The 22,712-nt window shown below is 40.2% G+C and overlaps 1 protein-coding gene across 1 annotated transcript in view; it reads left to right on the forward strand.

The window, feature by feature from the left end:
• The window catches only part of LOC134210551 (diacylglycerol kinase 1), a 104,216-nt gene that overhangs the window by 28,865 nt on the left and 52,639 nt on the right, over positions 1–22,712 (forward strand). Inside the window, exon 6 of the mRNA XM_062686604.1 lies at positions 22,537–22,665. Within this exon, the coding sequence (XP_062542588.1) occupies positions 22,537–22,665 (129 nt within the window). The remainder of the gene's footprint in view (positions 1–22,536; positions 22,666–22,712) is intronic.

The following is a 22,712-nucleotide window of genomic DNA, read 5'->3' on the forward strand; positions in this document are numbered from 1 at the left end:
TCAAGGGAACCTGAACCTGAACTGCAATTCTAAGCTCGCTTGTCCGGCTTATTGGCCTGTATCAAGCGAAAAGTCCCGTTAGGAAAAAGACGCCAGCAGCGAGCAACAAGCGTAAAAAAGAAGAAGTCCTTCTCGAACGCGTTGATGATGATGACGCTTTGGCTGACAAAAAAGCGGGATACAAGACACTGGCTGATTGGCCCACCAATTGGGAAGCAGAGAAGATTCAAAATAAAGTATAAAAAAAAAGTGCATTCGCTCGCAGAGCATTCAGTCTTTTTTATACCACCACTAGAAATTCGCGGTTATTTGAAAAGATCGTTTTCTTACTTTTTGGACTTAGCCGAAGCAAACAGCCTTTTTCAAGGCTCTAAGAGTTAAAAATAATGTTCTCCTTCAGTCGCTATCGCACGGATTAGCAGGCCCTACACCCCCTGCTGGGCCAACTTGTGGCTTATTTCAGACAGTCCTTCGGTGGGAAGGTTGCCACTGTCGAGGCTAATATTCCGTGACCGGACAGATACTTCCTGAATTGTTTTTGATGATTCTTGTTCGGAATGGTATGCAACGCCGATTACTTATCCAAAATAATTGATGTGAGAAATTTGGACATATTATGTCTCGCTTAACTTTTCAAAAGGTCCTAAGTAACATTTTTTTCATAATTTAATTTGAGTATTGCAATCAACAGATTAACATGAAATACGTTGATTGAATTATTTAGATTAAATCATGAAAAAAATGTTACTTAGGACCTTTTGAAAAGTTAAGCGAGATGTATCTTAAAGGCATGGTCAAGTCAAGTCCTACGTCCACTTAGCGGTTATGTCACAGACATTACCCACTGTTCGTTTTTTACACGAAAAACTTTTGGTGAATAACAATAGCGGTGAAAAAAATACAAATCATTAAAATTTAATGATTTAATCAATATACGCAAAGCGCATCTTAGGGCCGATGCCCACGTAGCGTCTTTTCAACTCAGCGTTGAAAAGACGTAGGTGTACATCGAGAAAAACCGGTAACGCAGCGTCAGTCGTAACGCCGATGCATATCTGCGTTATTTTACCATCTTAGCCTTAGATCCTTTTTCCATAAAAAATTAACGAAAAACCAGGTTGCGATTCAGTCTCAACTCCCATAAAAAAATTGGAAAGGAAAAATGAAAAAATATTTTTAAAAAATTCAGCCGTGGATGGTTTTTGGCATCACGCCACCGACACTTTTGCATCAGCGTACACAGCTACAATTTTGAAAAATGTTCATGTTTTTACAATAATCCAAGAAAAAAACTTTCAAAACTTTGTGGATAATCAGGAAAAATCCAGTAAAGAAATTTCATGTAAAAACTTTGACTATACCTCATGCAATCCTGATAAAATTATGACATTCAGAATGATTTTTGTACAATTCTCTCTGACAAATTTTGTTTGAAAATTTTGCTACAAATTGTTAATGAAAAAAAAAACAAAACATCTCCAGTATTCCGAAAAATTTTCCCTAAAGCTCCGAAAAAAGTTCCATGTGAATTCTGTCTGAAAATTCAAAACAGTCCCGTGGGAAATACATATAGTTTTCGGTAGAAAAAAAATGTTCATTTTTTCATATATTTTTTACATTCTAATGAATTTCTTCGATAAGTTCTTTCGAATCTTCACCAGAAATTCTTATTCATTTCCAAAAGAAGTTTTTCGAACATTTTAAGGAGTACACTACGACATGTTCAGTCTTAAGTTAGCCTTGCGAGCAAAGACGTAGGATTGCCCATCTGGAGATGGCGAGTTCGATTCTCGTTCCTGTCTAGAATGTTTTCGGGTGGGAAACATTCTCGACATCCTTGGTATAGTGTATCCATCGTACTTGCTACACAAGATATATAATCGTGCAATGGCTGGCATATAAAAGCTTTCAATTTATAACTGAGGAAATGCTAATAGAATATACTAAGTTGCAGGGATTTAGGGATTTAGTATTCAGCCAATAACTCATTCCGGGGCGGAATTCTGAAAAGTGTTGTATGGCGGACTTCTAGCGCTGATTCCCCTCTACAACTTTGTCTAAGGGTACATTGCTCTATGTCTAATATTCACCGCGGGAAACGCTAGTATGATTTAATATACTAAATGATAATAATATTGAGTGATCCTAGCGTTTCACGCTGTTAATATTAGACATAGAGCAATGTACCCTTAGACAAAGTTGTAGAGGGGAATCAGCGCTAGAAGTCCGCCATACACCACTTTTCAGAATTCCGCCTCTGGAATAAGTTATTGGCTGAATACTAAATGATAATGAAATGATAAGTTCAATCCCTGCTAAGTTGAAAAGCAGACCAACTTCCAGTTGGAATATGGAGCCATAGAAGAAGAAGACTTTTAAATTTTTCAAGAAAAAATCCTCTGAATTTCCGAAAGATATTAAACAGCCAATGCCACATGACACACTTTTTCCGTTGATTTTTTGTGTTTGGATTTTTTCAAATTTGGAATTTTTAAATGAAATTTTTTTTGAAATACTTTTTTACGCTCTTTGTGAATTCTACACTTTTTTTTTAAATTTTTCAAGTATTTTTTTTATTCGAGGCATTATTTAGAATTTTCACGGAAGAGTCTATGGATTATCTTCAAAAAATTCTTTTGGATTTTCAAGAGAGAATTCTCAAGGTTTTTTTTTTTTTAATTTAATTTGCACCATAAATTCTTCCAGAATTTCATCGGGAATTCATTCTTCTTCGGGAAGTCATTTTGATTTCTTTGTAGGTTCAGCTAAACATTGCTTTAAATCTTTACCATGCAAAGACGCACACGAAATGATTTAGAAATTTTAAGGAATTTTCACATCAGAAAATCTTTAAAATTTTGATTTTATTTTTTAAGGAATTCCTACTGGAAATGCTTCAAAAGTACAACCTTTACAAGTACTACAAAAGTACAATTTTGTCGTTATTTCCACTTGTAAAAACATCGGAATTTCCTCGGGAAATTCATTATTGGTGTTTCAGATGAGCTACTGGAAAATCTTAGGAATTTCCATCGGAAATATTTTGGCATATTCCGAAAAATTTCTTTTGGAAATTAAAAAAAACTGCTGAAAATGTCTAAGAATTTCTTTTGGAAAACGAAAAAAATTTCCATTGGAAATTCAGAAGAATTTTCTTTGAAGATTCATTAAAGTTGCCCAGGATTTTGAAAAAAATCTTTAGAGATTATGTAAAAAAAGAAAACTAGATTTTTTTTTCTAATTTATATTGGAAATTCTTCGGAATTTGATGTTTATTGGAATTTTCATCGTGAATATGCATTTCGGATCCTTCTACGGATTCTTATAGTTCTTCAAAATTTCTACCGAACGTTTTCGGAACTCTTCCGCAGAATTTCGGAAAAGAATGTCGTTGAAATTCTAAAGATTTTTCCGTGGAGACTCCGAAGAGTTTCTTGTCAATATTCCGAAGGGTTTTCCTTGCAACTCCAGAATAATTATTCTTGATAATTAAGAAGATCTTGGAATTTAAAATTAATCCAAGCAATAAATATAGGCAATAATTTAGGCTTAAGAAGCCTACTTTTTATGATATTGAATAATTAGGAAAATTGATCGAAAAATTTAATAATGCGCCTAAATGTTCTAAATGCACAAAATTCTAGTAGTGCGTATGAAAAAGGTTATGACATAAAGAAGCTTGCATCTAAAAAATCAACATGAAATTCTAAATAAAATGCTTTTTAAATTCATAAAAGGGTCTTAGAACTAAGGAGATTCCTGCGATATGAAAAAAGCGGCAGTGTTCCAGAAAAAAAACCTCCAATTCCTAAAACAATCTAGGTTAAAAAATTGTGTTATAATAACGATTGAAATTGAATTCCAAAACAAATCTCAACCCTTTCAGGACGGATGGGTCATATATGCCCAGCGTTTTAGATTGTCTATAAAATCACAAAAGAGAGCTAGGCCACCAGTAAAATTGTTCATCAAGATATTGGCTTTACAGAAAAAATATGGGAGCTAAAATTTGACTGTTATTGAGAACTCAGATATCCGAAACCTTGGGAAGATTTCTAAGAGCATACAAATGAAGTTGAAATGTTTGAATCATTCTGAACACTCAGATAAGATGGGTCATCCTGAACGTTAAGCCAGTGATTAATATTCAGGAATACGAGATGCTCAAGGTACTCCAAAATGCTCTCAAGTTCAGCCCACGATACTGGTAGATATTTTGCAATGTCCTCATCATCGGTATATACCCAATCCGATGAAATAATCATATGATCCTAATTTCCATTAACATGAGATCCAAGAAACAAGGTACCGAAAATTATCTTGAGTCAACATCAAGTTGCAAACATTACGACTTCCAGGACGTTTTGTATAACCTAAAAGGTCTGTAGTAGCTTGTATAAATAATAATTGAAGTCATTTCAACCCAATGAACCTACTGGGATATTATATCATACATCATTCATAAGTTGGTTAATTGGATAAATCAAATGATCCAAACTCCAATAATAATAATTGGTCTATAATACATTCATTCCTCTATGAGTCGCTTATAAAAGGACCATTGACTGAAGCATATTCGAGATGTGGAATAGAAGTTCCTTGGAAAATTATTCGAAAGAACCATCTGAGTGACCGTGCTTAAGATGCGCGGCTACAAAACAAGACCATGCTGAGGGTGGCTGGGTTCGATTCCCGGTGCCGATCTAGGCAATTTTCGGTTTGGAAATTGTCTCGACTTCCCTGGGTATAAAAGTATCATCGTGTTAGCCTCATGATATACGAATGCAAAAATGGTAACTTGGCTTAGAAACCTCGCAGTTAATAACTGTGGAAGTGCTAAGCTGCGAGGCGGCTCTGTCCCAGTGTGGGGATGTAATGCCAATAAGAAGAAGAAGATCTGAGTGACCGAGAAAATATTTTTAGTAAATTTTTAAAAATTTTGTAATTATTTATTTCTAATATTGATTTATTTATGGAATGTTTGTATTTTTTCCGTGGAAAATTTTGATTTCTTCATGAAAAATTCTTTTTTTATATTTGCAATTTTTGGTTTTAAGAGTGTTAATTTATTTTTGTTTTGTGGAAAATTCCTAATTGCATTATTTTGCATTATTTGTAGAAAATTTAATATTTTTTTATTGCTCATACCATAATTTCTTTATTGGAAATTTCCTAATTGTCATGGAATTTTTTTAAAAAGTTTCAGGCTGCTTTTTTACTTCAGTCGATATTGTATCTTAGAACATCGACTCATGGAAGGTTTGTTGTGGCTTGTGAAAGTAATAAATGAAATCGCTTCGGCTCAATGTACCTGCTTGGATGCTTAGCGATACACGGATACATCAAAATTTTTGAATTCATGAAAATTTATAATTTCCATGCTGGGTTTAGCTTGATTTTGAATCAGTTGAAATTGTCCATCTTCAAAATTGATCGGATTAACCATATGTTTTAGTTACATAAGGTTTTTTTTTAATTTTTGTACTTGAAAAAACCACGTGGTCATAGGGGGGGAGAGGGTGGGGATTCTGCCAAATGACCACGATAAGCCACATGGGGGGAGGGGGTTGAAAATCTTCAAAAATATGACCACGTGGTTTCTGGATGGCCCCCTACTCAACGATCGCAAAAAGCAAAAACCCGGATTTCGCTACTATTTGCGACTCTCCGGCGTGAACAGACCTCTACCGACGGGGCGACGATCCCCGCCGGTGGGCCGCGTGGCGGCACTGGATTTTCAAATAAAAATTAAAACACCACTCAGTTCGGTGGTACAAATAAAACTCTTTATTAACTTACATTTAACTTATAGCTAACCTACGTTATGTTGACAATTTTCTCTCTCTCTTTTCTTTACTTAATGACTCTCTCACGCATGACGGTTCATTTAGAACCTTGCCAAGTGCTGTATTTTGCTTAAAAAGCAAAAGTAAGCAGACTTAACCGTTGTGTGACCGGCAAAAAAAACACCCTTAACAGGCCGGCAGGGTACCCGGGTACCCACGAAACTAAAATGCTTATATCTCTGGAAATTTACAACCGATTTTAACAATTTTGGGCTTATTCGATTCAGAATTTTCTCTTCTTTAAAGATGTTACCAGGATGAACCGATCCGGTCAATTCGATTCCAGGAAAATCCGGATTTCCAGGAACATGTCCTGCATAAATGATACTGATCGTGGATTTCGATAGCTAATCAGCTATACGGGTATTAAACTTCTAGAAATTTCATCAGTAGATTGATTCTTATCGATTTGGGTCCATCAGAAGTGCCGATTTTCGATTGGCCATTCCAGAACAGGTTCCTCGAGGGGTCATAGGTGGCCATGAACATTGTTCAATGGAACATCAACAATATGGGTATCAAACTTCATGAAATTAACTCTTGCGTATGTCCTTTATGATCCTAGGCTCACCAGACAAGTTCACTCAGGAGTGGCCATTCTGGAACAGGTTCCCCGAGAACCGGGGTTGGCCAAAATGATTTCTCATTGGAACCCCAACAATATGGGTCTCAAACTTCTTGAAATTGTCTCAAGCGTTTATTTCTGATCTATTTGGGTTCATCAAACAAGTTCACCCCGGATCTCCAATTCCGGAATAGGTTCCCTGAGGGGTCAAAAATGTTCATCAACATTTTCAGAGCTCATTGTTTTAAATCAATTTATCTAGCAATGTGAGTGCAAAATAAATGCAAGGACCACTCATGGACGCCGGGTGACCAGCAGGAGACCCACCATAAGATTCCGGACACTCTGAGATATGATCGATTCCAGAAATTCTTCTAAACAGATGTGACTTTTCATAAACCGTTTGTTTTAACATTGTCACATCAAAACCAATACATGCACTACTCTTCGATCCTAGGTGGCCTCTGTCTGATACTACGAAAGTATGTTCTAGAAATTTGCAATCCGTTGGAAAGTAATGTCAAGGGCCATTAATTGACTCCAGGTGGACACTAAGTTATCCTTGAGAAGCTCTGAATCATCCGGAGCAGTAGTTAATTCTTGAAATTCGTTATTCGCTGTGAGAGCAAAATTAATGCAAGGGTCACCTGGTAGTCCCCAGATGCTGCTCCAGAAGTGCAGAGGCATCCAGAGCAGTAGTCAATTATTGCAGTTCGTTCTAGAAACTTTTGAAAATCGTTTGTAATAGCAGTATAGAAGCAGAATCTTTGCTCACGCTTAGCATCATAGGGACGTAACTGTATTGATCGATTTCTCTTCATCGATTTTATATTTGCTTCAGGTAGAAGATGCAATCATCCTTCATTACAACCATGAACCTTCGGCAAACTACAGCAATTCACTACATTGATAAAAGAAAAATATCGTCGAAGATAAATTGATTAATACAGTTACGCCCTTATGATTCTAAGCGCGAGATTGCGAATATCATTCATTGATCCCGAGTGGCCACCAAGAAGTCCTCCTGAAATACCGGAATTCCCGAAGTAATCGTCATTTCTTACATTTTGTTTTCAACAGTTGCGTAATCGTGAACATTGTTTTTGTAACAAAGTAAAACAAGAAGGATAAGAGAGCGGGCTTGGTAGTCATAAGGCTACTGCTTCTGCCTCATACGCAGGAGATCGTGGGTTCAATCCAAAGTCCGTTCCATTCTCCTACTTTGTATCTTTCTTTATATTCATCTCTAGCAATATCTAGAACTGGAAATGGACTTCCATACCATTTCCATTTCTTTTCCTATACCTTCAACTTGACTCTTCTAACCGTTTCTGCTAGAATTGGAAATGAACTAAAGAGCCCGTTTTATACATCCAATTAGAAATTCCATCAGTTGCTTTCTATCTATAACATTGACAGTTAACCAAGACGGACCTCTGCCTCTCGTACCTTAACCCAACAATTCCAATAAATTCCGTACGAACAGAGGTATATTCGGCTTGCAGTGGGCGAGTGATTGCATCATCATTTGCACCCACTTCCCTACATTGACTTGCATTCTGAATCCACTGATAATCTGTGTGAAACAAAAATCTGTAACTAGATGCGCTCTCTCAGTAGATGAAGAAACTGGCTAGTCTAATCAGTTTCGTCGTTCCAGTTTCAAAATCTACCTGTCTGGCCGTGAAGGCCAATGAGATGTCGACGAATGAGATGTTTAGCCTAAAGATGATCCTTTAGGAATTTCGGGAGTACAGTCCATCTGTGTATTGATTTCAAAGCAGCGTACGATTCAGTGAAAAGAAATTAGCTGTGGCAGATAATGTTCGAACACGATGATTACGATGATACGTGCAACGCTTGATGGCTCGAAATAAAATATTCGGGTTGCAGACGACGTATCAACCGTGTTTGTGACCGTGGAGAGATTGAAGCAGAGTGATGCGCTTTCAAATTTATTGTAAATATTGCACTCGAGGGGGTGATTAGGAGATTTGGTGTGCAGAAGAAGGGCGCTATCATCACCTGGTCGCATATGCTCCTGATCTTTGCGGATGACATTGACTACATTGGTAACGATCACAGGGCAGTAGTGGAGGCTTTTGCCCTAATGAAGAGGGAGCAGGCGAAAATAGGCTGAATCATCGACTCTACCAAGACAGAGTACATGGTTGCGGGTAAGGATAAAGGTAGACCTATTGGTGTTAGTGCTGAGGTTGTGCTTGATGGGGAAGTTGTTGAAGAATTTGTTTATTTTCGAACACATGACATGTGACAATGACGTTTCCTGTGAAGTGAAAAGACGTATTGCTGTTGCGAATAGGGGCTTCATCGAATATTGGAAACGAAATTTGCTCTGATTCGTAAGGATGTAAAAAGAGGTGGACCGGAAAGCTTTTGGGGTTTTCGAGCGAAAAGTGCTACGTACAATTCTCGATGGGAAATTAGGAAAAAAAATGTGTGGCACAGACGCATAAATCACGAGCTGTATCAAGCGTATAAAGAAGAAAATATTGTGAATCGTATAAAATACGGCTAGAGGGCCGGTCACTTAATGCGAATGTCGGAAGAAAGAATAGCAAAAACAATATTCACCAGAGATCCGGATAGAGGCCAGCGACTTCGTGGCTGCTGCACGCGGTGGCATCGGACCTGGGAGCCCTAAACGTTTATGAAAACTGGAGGAACATCACCCAAGATTGACAATTATGGAGCTTTAGAATATGTACGTCAGTCAAAGGTTGTTTAGAGCTTCTAGTGGAGTGTCTTCACTTGTCATAAGACGATTTCGAACTATCCCATTTTATTCCACCACTTGAAGTGGACGAACGATTTATTGAAAGTCGCAGCATTATTGAATGTATTGTGGCTATCCGTTTAGATTGCATCAATTATGCTCTCACATTTCTCAACAAGCGATTTCTAAAAACTCACAACTTTCTAGGACGACTTAAAAATTGGCACATCTTCGAAAGTTCCGAAGCTTCCAGATGCTCACCTAACGTCCCACGGTGTCAATGAATGATCCTCGAATTGATTTTGATCGCAAAAAACTACAAAAAAATCGCAGCTTTCTAGGGCGAGTTGATTACCATTTCGGCTATTCCGGAGCTTCTGGAGCACCACTTAGTGGCCTCCCGGGGTCAACGTTTAGTTCTTGCAATGATATTGCTCTTATTTTGATGCATAAATCGTTTTGTGAAACAGTACGGTTTATGAGGATGAATTAAAAAACTAACCCTTTTCTCAGAATGTTCCGGAGTTCTCAGAGGACTATTTAGCGGAGTTTTGCTCTCACATTCATAACAAACCACTGTATTCTAGGACGATTTTCAAGAATTTGTTTTTACTATGGGTGTTCCGGACATTCTGCGCCAGATGACCAATGGTGGTCAACGCGTTGGTCATGCAATGATTTAACTCTCACAATACTACAGCAAGTAATAGTTTTTAGGATTTCCAGAATTAGCATTACGCCAACAATAGATTTATAAAAAAATCGCGGCTTCAAAATAGAATCTTCTACACCTGGTCATTTCTCCTGATGTACCAGAACTTTCTAAAGCCATTTAGCGGCCATCCGGGATTGATTTTGTTCGCTACAACACTAAAATTCTAAAAAGTCTCAGTTTTCTAGGATAAACTTTTAGAATCGGCAACTTCTCCGGATGTTTTGGAGCTTTCGGTGATCCAACTAGTTGCCTTCTGGTGTCAAAGGGTGGTCCTTACAATGATTTGACTCCCAACACACGGGTTACAAAAAAAAACTGCAGCTTTCTATTTTTTTATTTGTATTTATTTATATTGAAAAGTATTTATGGCCACTTAACACCCTACGGGGACATGTCCTGCAATGGAAACTATAAAGTCTGCACGTCTGGTGGCTCTAAAACAATCAGAAACACACTGCTGAGGCAATTTCAAGAAGTTTGATGCCCATATTGTTGAGGTTCCATTGAAAAAATGTTTATGACCGTTCTTGGCCCCACTGGGAACCTGTTCCGAAATAGCCACTCAAATTTTCACTCATCTGTTGGAACCAAGATAATAAACAACAGCCTGCTGTGAAAGTTTCAAGAATTTTGACATCTATATTATTGAGGATCCAATGAGAAATGTGTTCGGCCAACCTTGCCCAAACACCCCCCTCCTCCCCTCCCCACCCGGGAAACTTGTTCCAAAGTGGCCACTCCGGACTCAACTTGTCAAGAACACACGTTAGAAATAATTTCAGGAAGTTTGATACCCATATTGTTGATGTTCCCTTGAAAAGTGTCCATGGCCACCTATGACCCCTCGAGGAACCTGTTCTGGAATGGCCAATTAAAGATCTGCACGTCTGATGGACCCAAATCAATAAAAATCAACCTGCCGATGAAATATCAAGAAGTTTGATACCCATATTGCTATTTACCTATCGAAAACCACGATCAGTGTAATCTATGCAGGACATGTCCCTAGAAATCCGGATTTCCCGGTGATCCGACGGTCCGGACCGGTCCAATCCTAAAACAGCATGATAAAGGACAAAATTTTGAATCGAATAAGCCCAAAACGATTAAAAACGGTTAAAAATTGCCTAAGATATAAGCATTTTAGTTTCGTGGGTACCCGGGTACCCAGCCGGCCATTTAAAAATTAAAAAAATGTCGGAACCCCTCCCTCCACCCCTCCTTAATCAAAATTTCAGTTAACCCGTACAATCGATTTTGGCCGTATATGACAGAGTTTCAACCTCCTACTATGAAAATTCATTTAGATATCGCGAATTGAATTCCAAAAAGGTACCCGGGTACCCAGCCGGCCACACAAGGGTTAAACAACAAAACCTTGTTTCTGGGCGCAAAACTCTTTTCCAGTGCGGGTCGGTGCCAAGGTAAACTGACTCCGCATAAAAGATTGTGACGAATCCCCCTGAAGGAATTTAAGTAGTTGGGGTCGTCACAGGCGGCAGCAGGCCGGATTCCGTGCCGGAAGATCCTATGTGGACCATATTGCTCCGCATCATTCTGGAGCAGGTCAACGAATTCCAAGAGTCTCTTTACTTGGTATTCATTGACTACGAAAAAGCTTTCGACCGTCTCAATCACGAGAATATGTGGGGCGCCCTGAGACGCAAGGGGGTTCCTGAGAAAAGGTACGAGGCCTTTTCGTGTAGAGTGCTGCACAATGGGGCCCTGTCCGACCCTATCCGGGTCGTAGCTGGTGTGAGGCAAGGATGTATTCTATCACCGTTACTGTTCCTCATCTTAATGGATGAGATTCTGGTAGATGCGATTGACCGTGAACCAAACCGCGGGCTGTTATGGCAGCCTATAACCATGGACCACCTAAACGACTTCGAATTGGCTGATGACGTTGCACTCCTCGCGCAACGGCGCTCTGATATGCAGAGTAAGCTCAACGACCTTGCCGAGCGCTCCTCCTCTGCAGGTTTAGTCATCAACGTCAACAAAACCAAATCGTTGGAAGTAAACACGGTGACTCCTTCCAGTTTCACAGTAGCCGGGCAACCAGTGGAGAATGTTGAAAGCTTCCAATATCTTGGTAGCCAAATGGCGTCAGACGGCGGTACCAAGATCGACATAGGCGCACGGATCAAGAAAGCAAGGGCTGCCTTTGCGAGTTTAAGAAATATCTGGAAAAACAGGCAGATAAGTGAACGCACCAAAATACGAATTTTCAACTCTAACGTGAAATCTGTGCTGTTATACGCTAGCGAAACATGGTGTGTATCAGTGGAGAACACTCAACGACTGCAGGTGTTCATTAACAGATGCCTGCGGTATATAATTCGGGCATGGTGGCCTCACAACTGGATCTTAAACAACGAGCTCCATCGTCGTTGTCACCAGAGGCCGATAGCAACAGAAATTCGGGATCGGAAGTGGGGCTGGGTCGGCCGCACTCTACGTAGGGGCGGAAACGAAATCTGTAAACAAGCATTTGACTGGAACCCAGCGGGACATCGCAGCAGAGGCAGACCCATAGGCTCATGGCGGCGAAGCCTCAATAAAGAAATAAAAGAAGTCGACCGAAATCTAACCTGGCAACAGGTTAAAGCGATAGCCGGGCAACGCTCAGGATGGAGATCTTTCCAGTCGGCCCTTTGTACCACCGGAGGTGTACAGGATCCATAAGTAAGTAAGTCGCGCTCGATGAAATAAATTAATGCGTGATTGAACGCGGTCGTATTAGGACGCAAAACAGTGTGGTCAGTGATTAAAACAAATTAGTGCGTGGTTGGACGTTGCAACTGAACGTGATCAGACCGCGACGATTGCGACGTCCATCCACGCACTATTTTTATTAATCACTGACCACACTGTTCACCGTCTTGATACGATCGCGTCCAACCGCGCATTAATTTATTTCACCGACCGCATAAAGAACAAACCCGAATTTCGCGGACCCTTGAATACTTCCATGCTTTTATCAAAATGTGCAAGGAGTGTAATTGTTGCTTAAAAATGCAAAAATCAAGCAAATCTTTTCCAAATTTCACAAAGTATCATATGTGATTGGACAACCAAAATCGAAATCAAATTTAATACTTTGTCCACTGCTCCTGAAACCAAATCTCCAAGTCAATTAATTTAATTTCTGTTGAATTCGATTCCTCCTAGAGGTGTGCACCACCGCCACCGACACTTTTGCATCGGCGCGCCACTGCTTAAAATCTGTCACGCATCTGACCTATAATTCTCCACGCAGGTTCAAATTTATAGAAAGCCGAAGAATTTTCAGAATTTCCGTGTAAATTTAGAATTATTTCCCCATGTAATTTTAAGTTTAAATGGACATTCCGAAATATTTCCCGTGGAATTTTGGAATGGTTTCCTATGTTCTTGCAGATTTGGAGCAATTTCATGAGGATTTTTTTTAAATCTTATAGACATTCCGAAGACTTTTCCGAATAATTAGCGGTGGAAATTATAGAGAATTTTCAGTTGAAATTTTGGTTAATTTGTCGTAAAAATTTCGAATAATTTTTCATGAAAATTACTAAGGCTTTCTTACAAACAATGCAAATATTTTTTTTGCGGAAACTTTTTAGAGAAACTCTCGTGGAAATTTTCAACAGTTTCTTTAGAAATTTCAAAAATTTCCAAAGAATTTGTATTAGTACTCCTAAAGAAATTGCCGTAAAATATACGAAGAATTTCACTTATACAGTCGCCTCTCCACGTCTCGATATAGAAGGGACCATCGAGATAGGGAGATATCGAGGAATGGGAGTAAAATTGGAATAAGTACTAGATCCAAAAAAGCTCGTTGCTATGAAAAACAATTACAAAACAAATGTCATTTCTTGTTGTTGATATGTTTGTTATTGTCCAAAGATGCTCTAGTAGCCTAAAAATTTGAACATATCGACATAAGGATTAGAACGCAGTGAGATTGAGGGATATCGAGATAGGGACCGTCGACATAGGGAGAGATATCGATATATAGAACATCGAGATGTAGAAAATCGACTGTCGAAGAATTTTCGAAATTAATAAAAATTTCCCGGGGACTTCCCAGAAAATCTCCAGTGAAGGGTTGCTCGCGGAAATTTCACAAAATTCCCCGTTGAAGTGCGACATAATTTCCCGTGAAAATTCTAGAGATCACTTGTAGTTTCCAAAGAAGTTCCCAGTTTTTTTTAGTAGAATCTGCAATAAAATCCAAGTGGAAATTTTGAAATTTTCTCGAAAGTTTACTTTGGAGAATTTTCCTGTTGAGGATCGCTAGGAGAAGGTCGCTTTTTTTCGTCCGTCAAAAAATAGATTTCCAAATACATAATAATATAAATCCCAAAATTAGTATTTATCGAAAAGTGGTTCTAACGGGTTTCAATGATTAGTGGAAATGCAGCTCCCAAAAGAGAAATACAAAATAGCAGCATTTTCGCAACGTCTTGAGCAACCGGAAGTCGTGCTCCCAACTACAGTCGTGAAGCGGATGTAACCCGACAACTCCTCCAAAACGGCAGCGACTAGTGCCAGAAAGGGAGAGGGTGATGGTGGAGAGGAAGACAAATCAGCAACAAGCTTTCGTCCCCAGTTAAGTCTAATGCGGAGACGACAATATCGGAGTTTCAGACTCGGACACCGGTATCAAACGATGATGGATATCCCGTTGCTACAAGCTTCCGCTGATGATTGTGGCATTTTGGTTCCCCAGGCTTTCTTCCAGACTAAATGATTGGAAAATGGACCTACGAATTCGGTGAGCAAGTTCCAATGAATTATTGGCAGTGGCTGATTTGCTACTCACCGCTATCACATCAAGGCGCTATAGTATATGCGCAAAATAGCCAGCATGAGTTAACCACCAGGAATTTGTATGGCGAAAGACATCTAACGCGGGTTTTCTCAACAGTAGGAGCTTTTCACGAAAAACTATTTGGTACCAGTTATGCAGTAAGGTGGGGGGGCAGCAGGGACTATGTCCAAGGGCTTGACGATCCCTCCCCAGGCCATCTGCGAGTTGTGGCGCCTGCCTAGGATGTGGTGGGGTTTGACAGTGGGCCCTGTTAAACCTCTATAAAAAAGCTGCATGTATCCGCAAGTAGGCTCCGCCAAAGCGACCGTGTGCCGCTCAAAGCGCACAAGCCCAAGTCCTGGTGTTAGGTGGGACGCTAAACAGCCCTGACACGACGGCCCTCCGACGAGACAGGAGGTTTGCGCAGGCCCAATAAGCCGCCTTTAAAAACAACTATTACGAACGACATAGAAGATAATACGACTCGATACAATCGGCAACGACCTAGGGCGACGAATAAAGGATCACGATTGGAAGCTTGGAACATGGAACTGCAAGTCGCTAGGCTTCGCAGGTTGCGATAGGATAATCTACGATGAATTACATCCCCGCAACTTCGATGTCGTAGCGCTGCAGGAAATCTGCTGGACAGGACAGAAAGTGTGGAAAAGCGGGCATCGAGCGGCTACCTTCTACCAAAGCTGTGGCACCACCAACAAGCTGGGAACCGGCTTCATAGTGCTGGGAAAGATGCGCCAACGCGTGATTGGGTGGCAGCCAATCAACGCAAGGATGTGCAAGCTGAGGATAAAAGGCCGTTTCTTCAACTATAGCATCATCAACGTGCACTGCCCACACGAAGGGAGATCCGACGACGAGAAAGAAGCGTTCTATGCGCAGCTGGAGCAGACATACGATGGATGCCCACTGCGGGACGTCAAAATCGTCATCGGTGACATGAACGCTCAGGTAGGAAGGGAGGAAATGTATAGACCGGTCATCGGACCGGATAGTCTGCATACCGTATCGAACGACAACGGCCAACGATGCATAAACTTTGCAGCCTCCCGCGGAATGGTAGTCCGAAGCACTTTCTTCCCCGTAAGAATATCCACAAGGCCACATGGAAATCACCTAATCAAGTAACGGAAAACCAAATCGACCACGTTCTAATCGACGGTAAATTCTTCTCCGACATCACGAACGTACGCACTTACCGCAGTGCGAATATTGAATCCGACCACTACCTCGTCGCAGTATGTCTGCGCTCAAAACTCTCGACGGTGATCAACACGCGTCGGAGTCGTCCGCCGCGGCTTAACATTGGGCGGCTACAAGACGGTAGACTAGCCCAAGACTACGCGCAGCAGCTGGAAGTGGCACTCCCAACGGAAGAGCAGCTAGGCGCAGCATCTCTTGAAGATGGCTGGAGAGATATTCGATCCGCCATTGGAAGCACCGCAACCGCTGCACTAGGCACGGTGGCTCCGGATCAGAGAAACGACTGGTATGACGGCGAATGTGAGCAGTTAGTTGAGGAGAAGAATGCAGCATGGGCGAGATTGCTGCAACACCGCACGAGGGCGAACGAGGCACGATACAAACGGGCGCGGAACAGACAAAACTCGATTTTCCGGAGGAAAAGCGCCAGCAGGAAGATCGAGACCGTGAAGAGACGGAGGGACTGTACCGCGCTAATAACGCACGAAAGTTCTATGAGAAGTTGAACCGTTCACGTAAGGGCCACGTGCCACAGCCCGATATGTGTAAGGACATAAACGGGAACCTTCTTACGAACGAGCGTGAGGTGATCCAAAGGTGGCGGCAGCACTACGAAGAGCACCTGAATGGCGATATGGCAGACAACGGTGGCGGTATGGTAATGAACCTAGGAGCACGCACGCAGGACATGCGACTTCCGGCTCCGAATCTCCAGGAAATCCAGGAGGAGATCGGCCGGCTGAAAAACAACAAAGCCCCTGGAGTTGACCAACTACCAGGAGAGCTGTTTAAACACGGTGGTGAAGCACTGGCTAGAGCGCTGCATTGGGTGATTACCAAGGTTTGGGAGGATGAGGTTCTGCCGCAGGAGTGGATGGAAGGTGTCGTGTGTCCCATCTACAAAAGGGCGATAAGCTGGATTGTAGCAACTACCGCGCAATCACATTGCTGAACGCCGCCTACAAGGTACTCTCCCAAATTTTATGCCGTCGACTAACACCAATTGCAAGGGAGTTCGTGGGGCAGTACCAGGCGGGATTTATGGGTGAACGCTCTACCACAGACCAGGTGTTCGCCATACGTCAGGTATTGCAGAAATGCCGCGAATACAACGTGCCCACACATCATCTATTTATCGACTTCAAAGCCGCATATGATACAATCGATCGGGACCAGCTATGGCAGCTAATGCACGAAAACGGATTTCCGGATAAACTGATACGGTTGATCAAGGCGACGATGGATCGGGTGATGTGCGTAGTTCGAGTTTCAGGGCATTCTCGAGTCCCTTCGAAACCCGTAGAGGGTTACGGCAAGGTGATGGTCTTTCGTGTCTGCTATTCAACATCGCTTTGGAGGGAGTAATACGAAGGGCAGGGATTGACACGAGTGGTACGATTTTCACGAAGTCCGTCCAGTTATTTGGTTTCGCCGACGACATTGATATCATGGCACGTAACTTTGAGAGGATGGAGGAAGCCTACATCAGACTGAAAAGCGAAGCTAAACGGATTGGACTAGTCATCAACACGTCGAAGACGAAGTACATGATAGGAAGAGGCTCAAGAGAGGTTAATGTAGCCACCCACCACGAGTTTCTATCGGTGGTGACGAAATCGAGGTGGTTGAAGAATTCGTGTACTTGGGCTCACTGGTGACCGCCGATAACGATACCAGCAGAGAAATTCAGAGGCGCATAGTGGCTGGAAATCGTACGTACTTTGGACTCCGCAAGACGCTCCGATCGAATAGGGTTCGCCGCCGTACCAAACTGACTATCTACAAAACGCTTATAAGACCGGTAGTTCTCTACGGACACGAGACCTGGACGATGCTCGTGGAGGACCAACGCGCACTGGGAGTTTTCGAAAGGAAAGTGTTGCGTACCATCTATGGTGGGTTGCAGATGGCGGACGGTACGTGGAGAAGGCGAATGAACCACGAGTTGCATCAGCTGTTGGGAGAACCATCCATCGTTCACACCGCGAAAATCGGAAGACTGCGGTGGGCCGGGCACGTAGCCAGAATGTCGGACAGTAATCCGGTGAAAATGGTTCTCGACAACGATCCGACGGGAACAAGAAGGCGAGGTGCACAGCGGGCAAGGTGGATCGATCAGGTGGAGGACGACTTGCGGACCCTCCGCAGACTGCGTGGTTGGCGAAGTGCAGCCATGAACCGAGCTGAATGGAGAAGTCTTTTATGTGCAGCACAGGCCACTCCGGCCTTAGTCTGATGATAAATAAAATGCAGTAAGGTGTCCGCTACTACGCCTACCAAATATTTTTTCGATTAAATTGCCTATTTTCGAAATATTAAACATTAGATGCCTTTCGCCATACTGATTTACCAAAGTTAACTCTTAGTGTGCCGCTGTAAGCACGCTCAAAGCAGGCGATTCATTATTTCCTGAACTTTGCACATAGCTGCTGTATAAATTGTTTTCTAAAAAAATAAAAAAAATAAAAAAGTCTACGTAGACTTTTGGTATACCCCCCGTCCCCCTTCGTAGAATAACGTAGACTTTTTCAAAACCCCTCCCTCCCCCTCAAGTGTCTACGTGGTTTATGGACAGCCCCTAAAGACGATGTTGCGCTTCATTTTATTTGCAACAAATATGAAAAGGTAAAACACAAATAATGTCAACAAATTATGTCTAAACATTGATAACTGATACTTATTTAACAAAAAACATCATCAAAATTCGACTGCTTCTCTAAATTCGCGGCAGGCGATCATTGTCCTATTCTGTTGCAGTTTGGAACAAACGCTTGTTGCAAGTTTAGTTTGTCCCAACATTTACAAGTAAGAACAATTTTGTTTATTTACATTCCCTGAACATGTCCTAAAGACTAAAATTTAAGGTACTCGAGTTACTGACGAACTAATAACAATACACTCGCGAATCATTGATTTAAATATGTTGACAACTAGAAATGGCATTTAAATCATACATCTTTCTATATTTGCACTTCTTTAATTATTATTTTATGAATGTTCATATTGTATTTGCACAAAGATATTTTTTGCTTTTGCGTAAGAACAAGCAAAACATTAATAATCGTGGAAGATATTCAAATTAACCCTCTTGTGCCCAAGACCGCCTTTAGACGGGGTACTTTGATTATTTTTTTTGTAATTTTCAATTGATCAGCTTTCGAAAAGTGTTTGATGTTGATCAATAACATAAACTTGAATGCATGTTTAAATGTGGTTTAAAGTCAATTTTCAAAGCTCTACACATTTATAAAAAAAATATAGAAAATTGAGTAATATTTTGTTCTTTCGTGTTTTTGCTCGTATACCTTTAAAGAGTGAAATATTTGAAGTTTAGTATTTTTCTACACACCAAAATCATAAAAAGGTTTTCAGCAAAATGCTTTACTGGAGAATTATCAGCTATTTCGAAACTTACTGAAAATCAGTATACCGATTTGTCTTAACTGAAAATCAGCATACTTTTCTAGATTACTGATCGTTCAGCGTTTTTCTTCGACGGGCACTGCTGCCAAACTTTAGGAAAAATTAGTCATTTCAGCTTGGTGATTTCTTTTTACAATTATTGTTTTTTGTAATATTTGTCATTTTAATCCATGATGAAACCGGTAAGTATTTCATATCAAACTTTGAATTATTGAAAAATAATCATGTGTGCTTAATTCAACATATTTTTCAGCCAATACCAAGAAATAGAAGAGGACGTCACATAATGTCACTTAAAATTTTCAAACATTTGAAAATTATTTCTATTTTAGGATACTCGTTATCCTTTTTGAAATTCACATCATAAATAGGAAACACTGAGAAGTCTAGTTCTCACGATGGTTGTCGATAATCTGTTCTTTATTAAGTTGCTTTGCTTACAGCTAACCTATCGGCTTAATCTAGTACGTTGCTTAACTAGAAGATAGGAACAACCCATTTTCCAATTTGTCCAATCAGAAGAATACTAACCAATACTAATAAGCATGCACAAACGCATTGCTAGTTCAACCTATGCGCTGTTGGGTTAGGTCAGCGAAGAACGGAAAAAGGAATGTTCTTGCGCTTTGCATGTTCTCATGAAATTCGATGCCACTAGACCGATTGTCAAGTGGTGCAATGTGTTGTCATTTGATGACTCAATGTTACATGCATGGAATGCAAGTGTTCTAGAATGTTGCCACCCATGATGGGTATTGAGCTGTAAAATATAAACAATTAGCTGTTGAGCGACATGACCCAGATTTGTTCATGGGAAAAGACTTTGTGAAGAAATATAGAAATGTACATCCAAGCGATGTAATGTTCGACCAACATGTAAGCATGTCGTAAATAACTTGAAAGCGTCAAAATACTTAATTTATGATATTCTGGAAATTATCATGTTACACTATGAAGATACTTGCAGTATACAATTATTTATTACACTTTATTACACAATTGTATTGTGTTTCTTGTCTCATAATGTTATTACCGGACAAATAAATTAAAAAGCCTAAAGAAACATACTTCCATTTTGTCCATCAATATTACACGTGGTAAAAACTGATGATATCAGCAATTTGGTATATTTTGCTGAATAACATCAGCAATTAGCTGTCAAATCCTGCAGTGACCGAATCCACTGAATTTTCAGCAAACTGGTTGAATTTGCTAATAATTCAGCAAAAAGTTTTCTACGGCAATGACAGTTCACTTTGCTGAAATCTTCAGTAAATTTTTTTTGCTGAAATGATTGCTGACCTGTCAGCTCGGCAAAATTCAGCAAAATTTTGCTGATTTTCGGCGAAAAAAAATTGGTGTGTACAATTACCCGTATTCAATAAAAGGTTATAGTGGTGAATGTTACACTCTAAAATATGTATCCAACTTGTTACACGGAAAATAAAAAATTACCACTGAAAATTAAAAAATTGCAATGAGTCAGCATTGGATAGGAATTTTCAAACTCTAAATATGTTGAAAAATCAAAAAAGATTAAAAGATTTAAGAAATTATTTGATTGGATAAAAAACTTGAAAATCAAAATTTTAAAAAATCAAAGTGTGAAATTGATAAAATCGCGAATAAAAAATTTTTAATTCCCGTTTAGATCGATTTTAGAAAGTGATAGTGAAATTTTGAGCGAAATAGTGATTTTGAGCGAAAACTAAAATTTGGGTTGTAGAGGGTAAACCATGTGATATTAGACCAACTCTTGAATATATATTTTTCTCGTACACTAGTTGTACGTGAAGGCTTTTAGACTATTCTCTGATCTATTTCTTCGATTTTTCATTTCCCCCTTGCGTCCAATAAGCAATAAGCATCAATCGTAAAATGTGACTAAAATCTTTGTCTCGCCATTTTATATATACAAAAATGAGTTCAACAACCATTTCAAATTTCAAAGAATATCTCGATTGAAACAGGAAACGTTCATAACCGCACAGAGTTTATCGAACATATAAATGGAGTAGGTATAAATTAATATTTCAATTGAATGGAACACTGCCATTATGTCCTATGTACAGACAACAAAAACCATTCCCAGCGTATGAATATTCAATATTGGTCTTCCTTACCGAACTGGTCCTGCGATAAAACAGAAATACTCCCTCAGTTATTGACACAAAGTTCGAAATAAATTTATTCCATTACACACTTCCGTCCTGCCTTGGACAACAACGCAGTTCATATCAGAGACAAGTTGAGTCCGGAATGGACACTTCTAACGACTAACGAACCAACAACTTCCCATGCGTTGCGGCTTGCCGCAAAAACTGGAAATTGTCATCTCAAAGTAAACATGGTGACGAACCTGGGGGCAGTCGATGTTTGTAGATTGGTATGCAGTTATGGATGTGAGTTCCCACACGTACGGAATGTGCGGCTGTATTTCTATTCCCGGTTGTTTCGTTATTGATGGAGAAAAATTTGCATAATGATGGCCGGCAGGACGGGACTGGCCATCAACACATGCAATCTACCATACGATTCGAATCGATAACTTTATGTGCCAGCCATAACGACTTCGACGTTATAAAAGTTGGGCTTAGGCAACAGAACAGGATGGATAGTTGGCATCAGATAAGAACTGGTAATAAATCACTAGATGAAATGTTGAAATTGAAATTGCGAGTATTTTTAAATATGAGCATAATAAACCCACAAATATAAGCCATTATGAGTCATTTCTATATGAAATGTACGTTGAATGAAATGAATTTGTTACAGGACCAGCGATAATGATAATTATAATTATGATTAGTAGGAAAGGAACAAAACTTCGAGAAAGTACCAAATATTTGCTAAAAATCTGGAAAATATTCTATCAAATTGCCAACCGATAAAACAATTTGTAGAAAAAAAAAATATTATCGAGACTCTTGCCACCAGAAGTTCTAACATCTTTATAAGCTCGCTTTATGGTTCGTAGACTTCCTTATTAGCTATAAACACCGAATCTATCTGAATGGACACCATCAATGGATCCATAGCAAACAATTGTCCCTCTAGTGGGCGTCACGATCAAACCAAGTTGTCCTTCCGCAATTCATTCATATTACCAATCGAAACTCGCACTCCATCACAATGCAAACGAATTAAGCTCTCGTATTTATTTTCTTCCACGTTTTCCCTCCCACGCAATGCCCCACCGATGGACACTGGACGCCCCGCGGTACGGTGCAGGTGTCGACAACACCCTCAAAGAGGACGGCTACCACGTGTGGCGACTGAAACACTTCAGCAAGCCGGCTTACTGCAATATGTGCCTCAACATGCTGGTCGGGCTCGGCAAGAAAGGACTCTGCTGCGTCTGTGAGTATTTATTGGTCTCGGTTCGATATTTACTGCGCTGTTGTGTG

This window comes from Armigeres subalbatus, chromosome 2 (genome assembly GCF_024139115.2).
Source record: "Armigeres subalbatus isolate Guangzhou_Male chromosome 2, GZ_Asu_2, whole genome shotgun sequence".
Lineage (NCBI taxonomy): Eukaryota > Metazoa > Arthropoda > Insecta > Diptera > Culicidae > Armigeres > Armigeres subalbatus.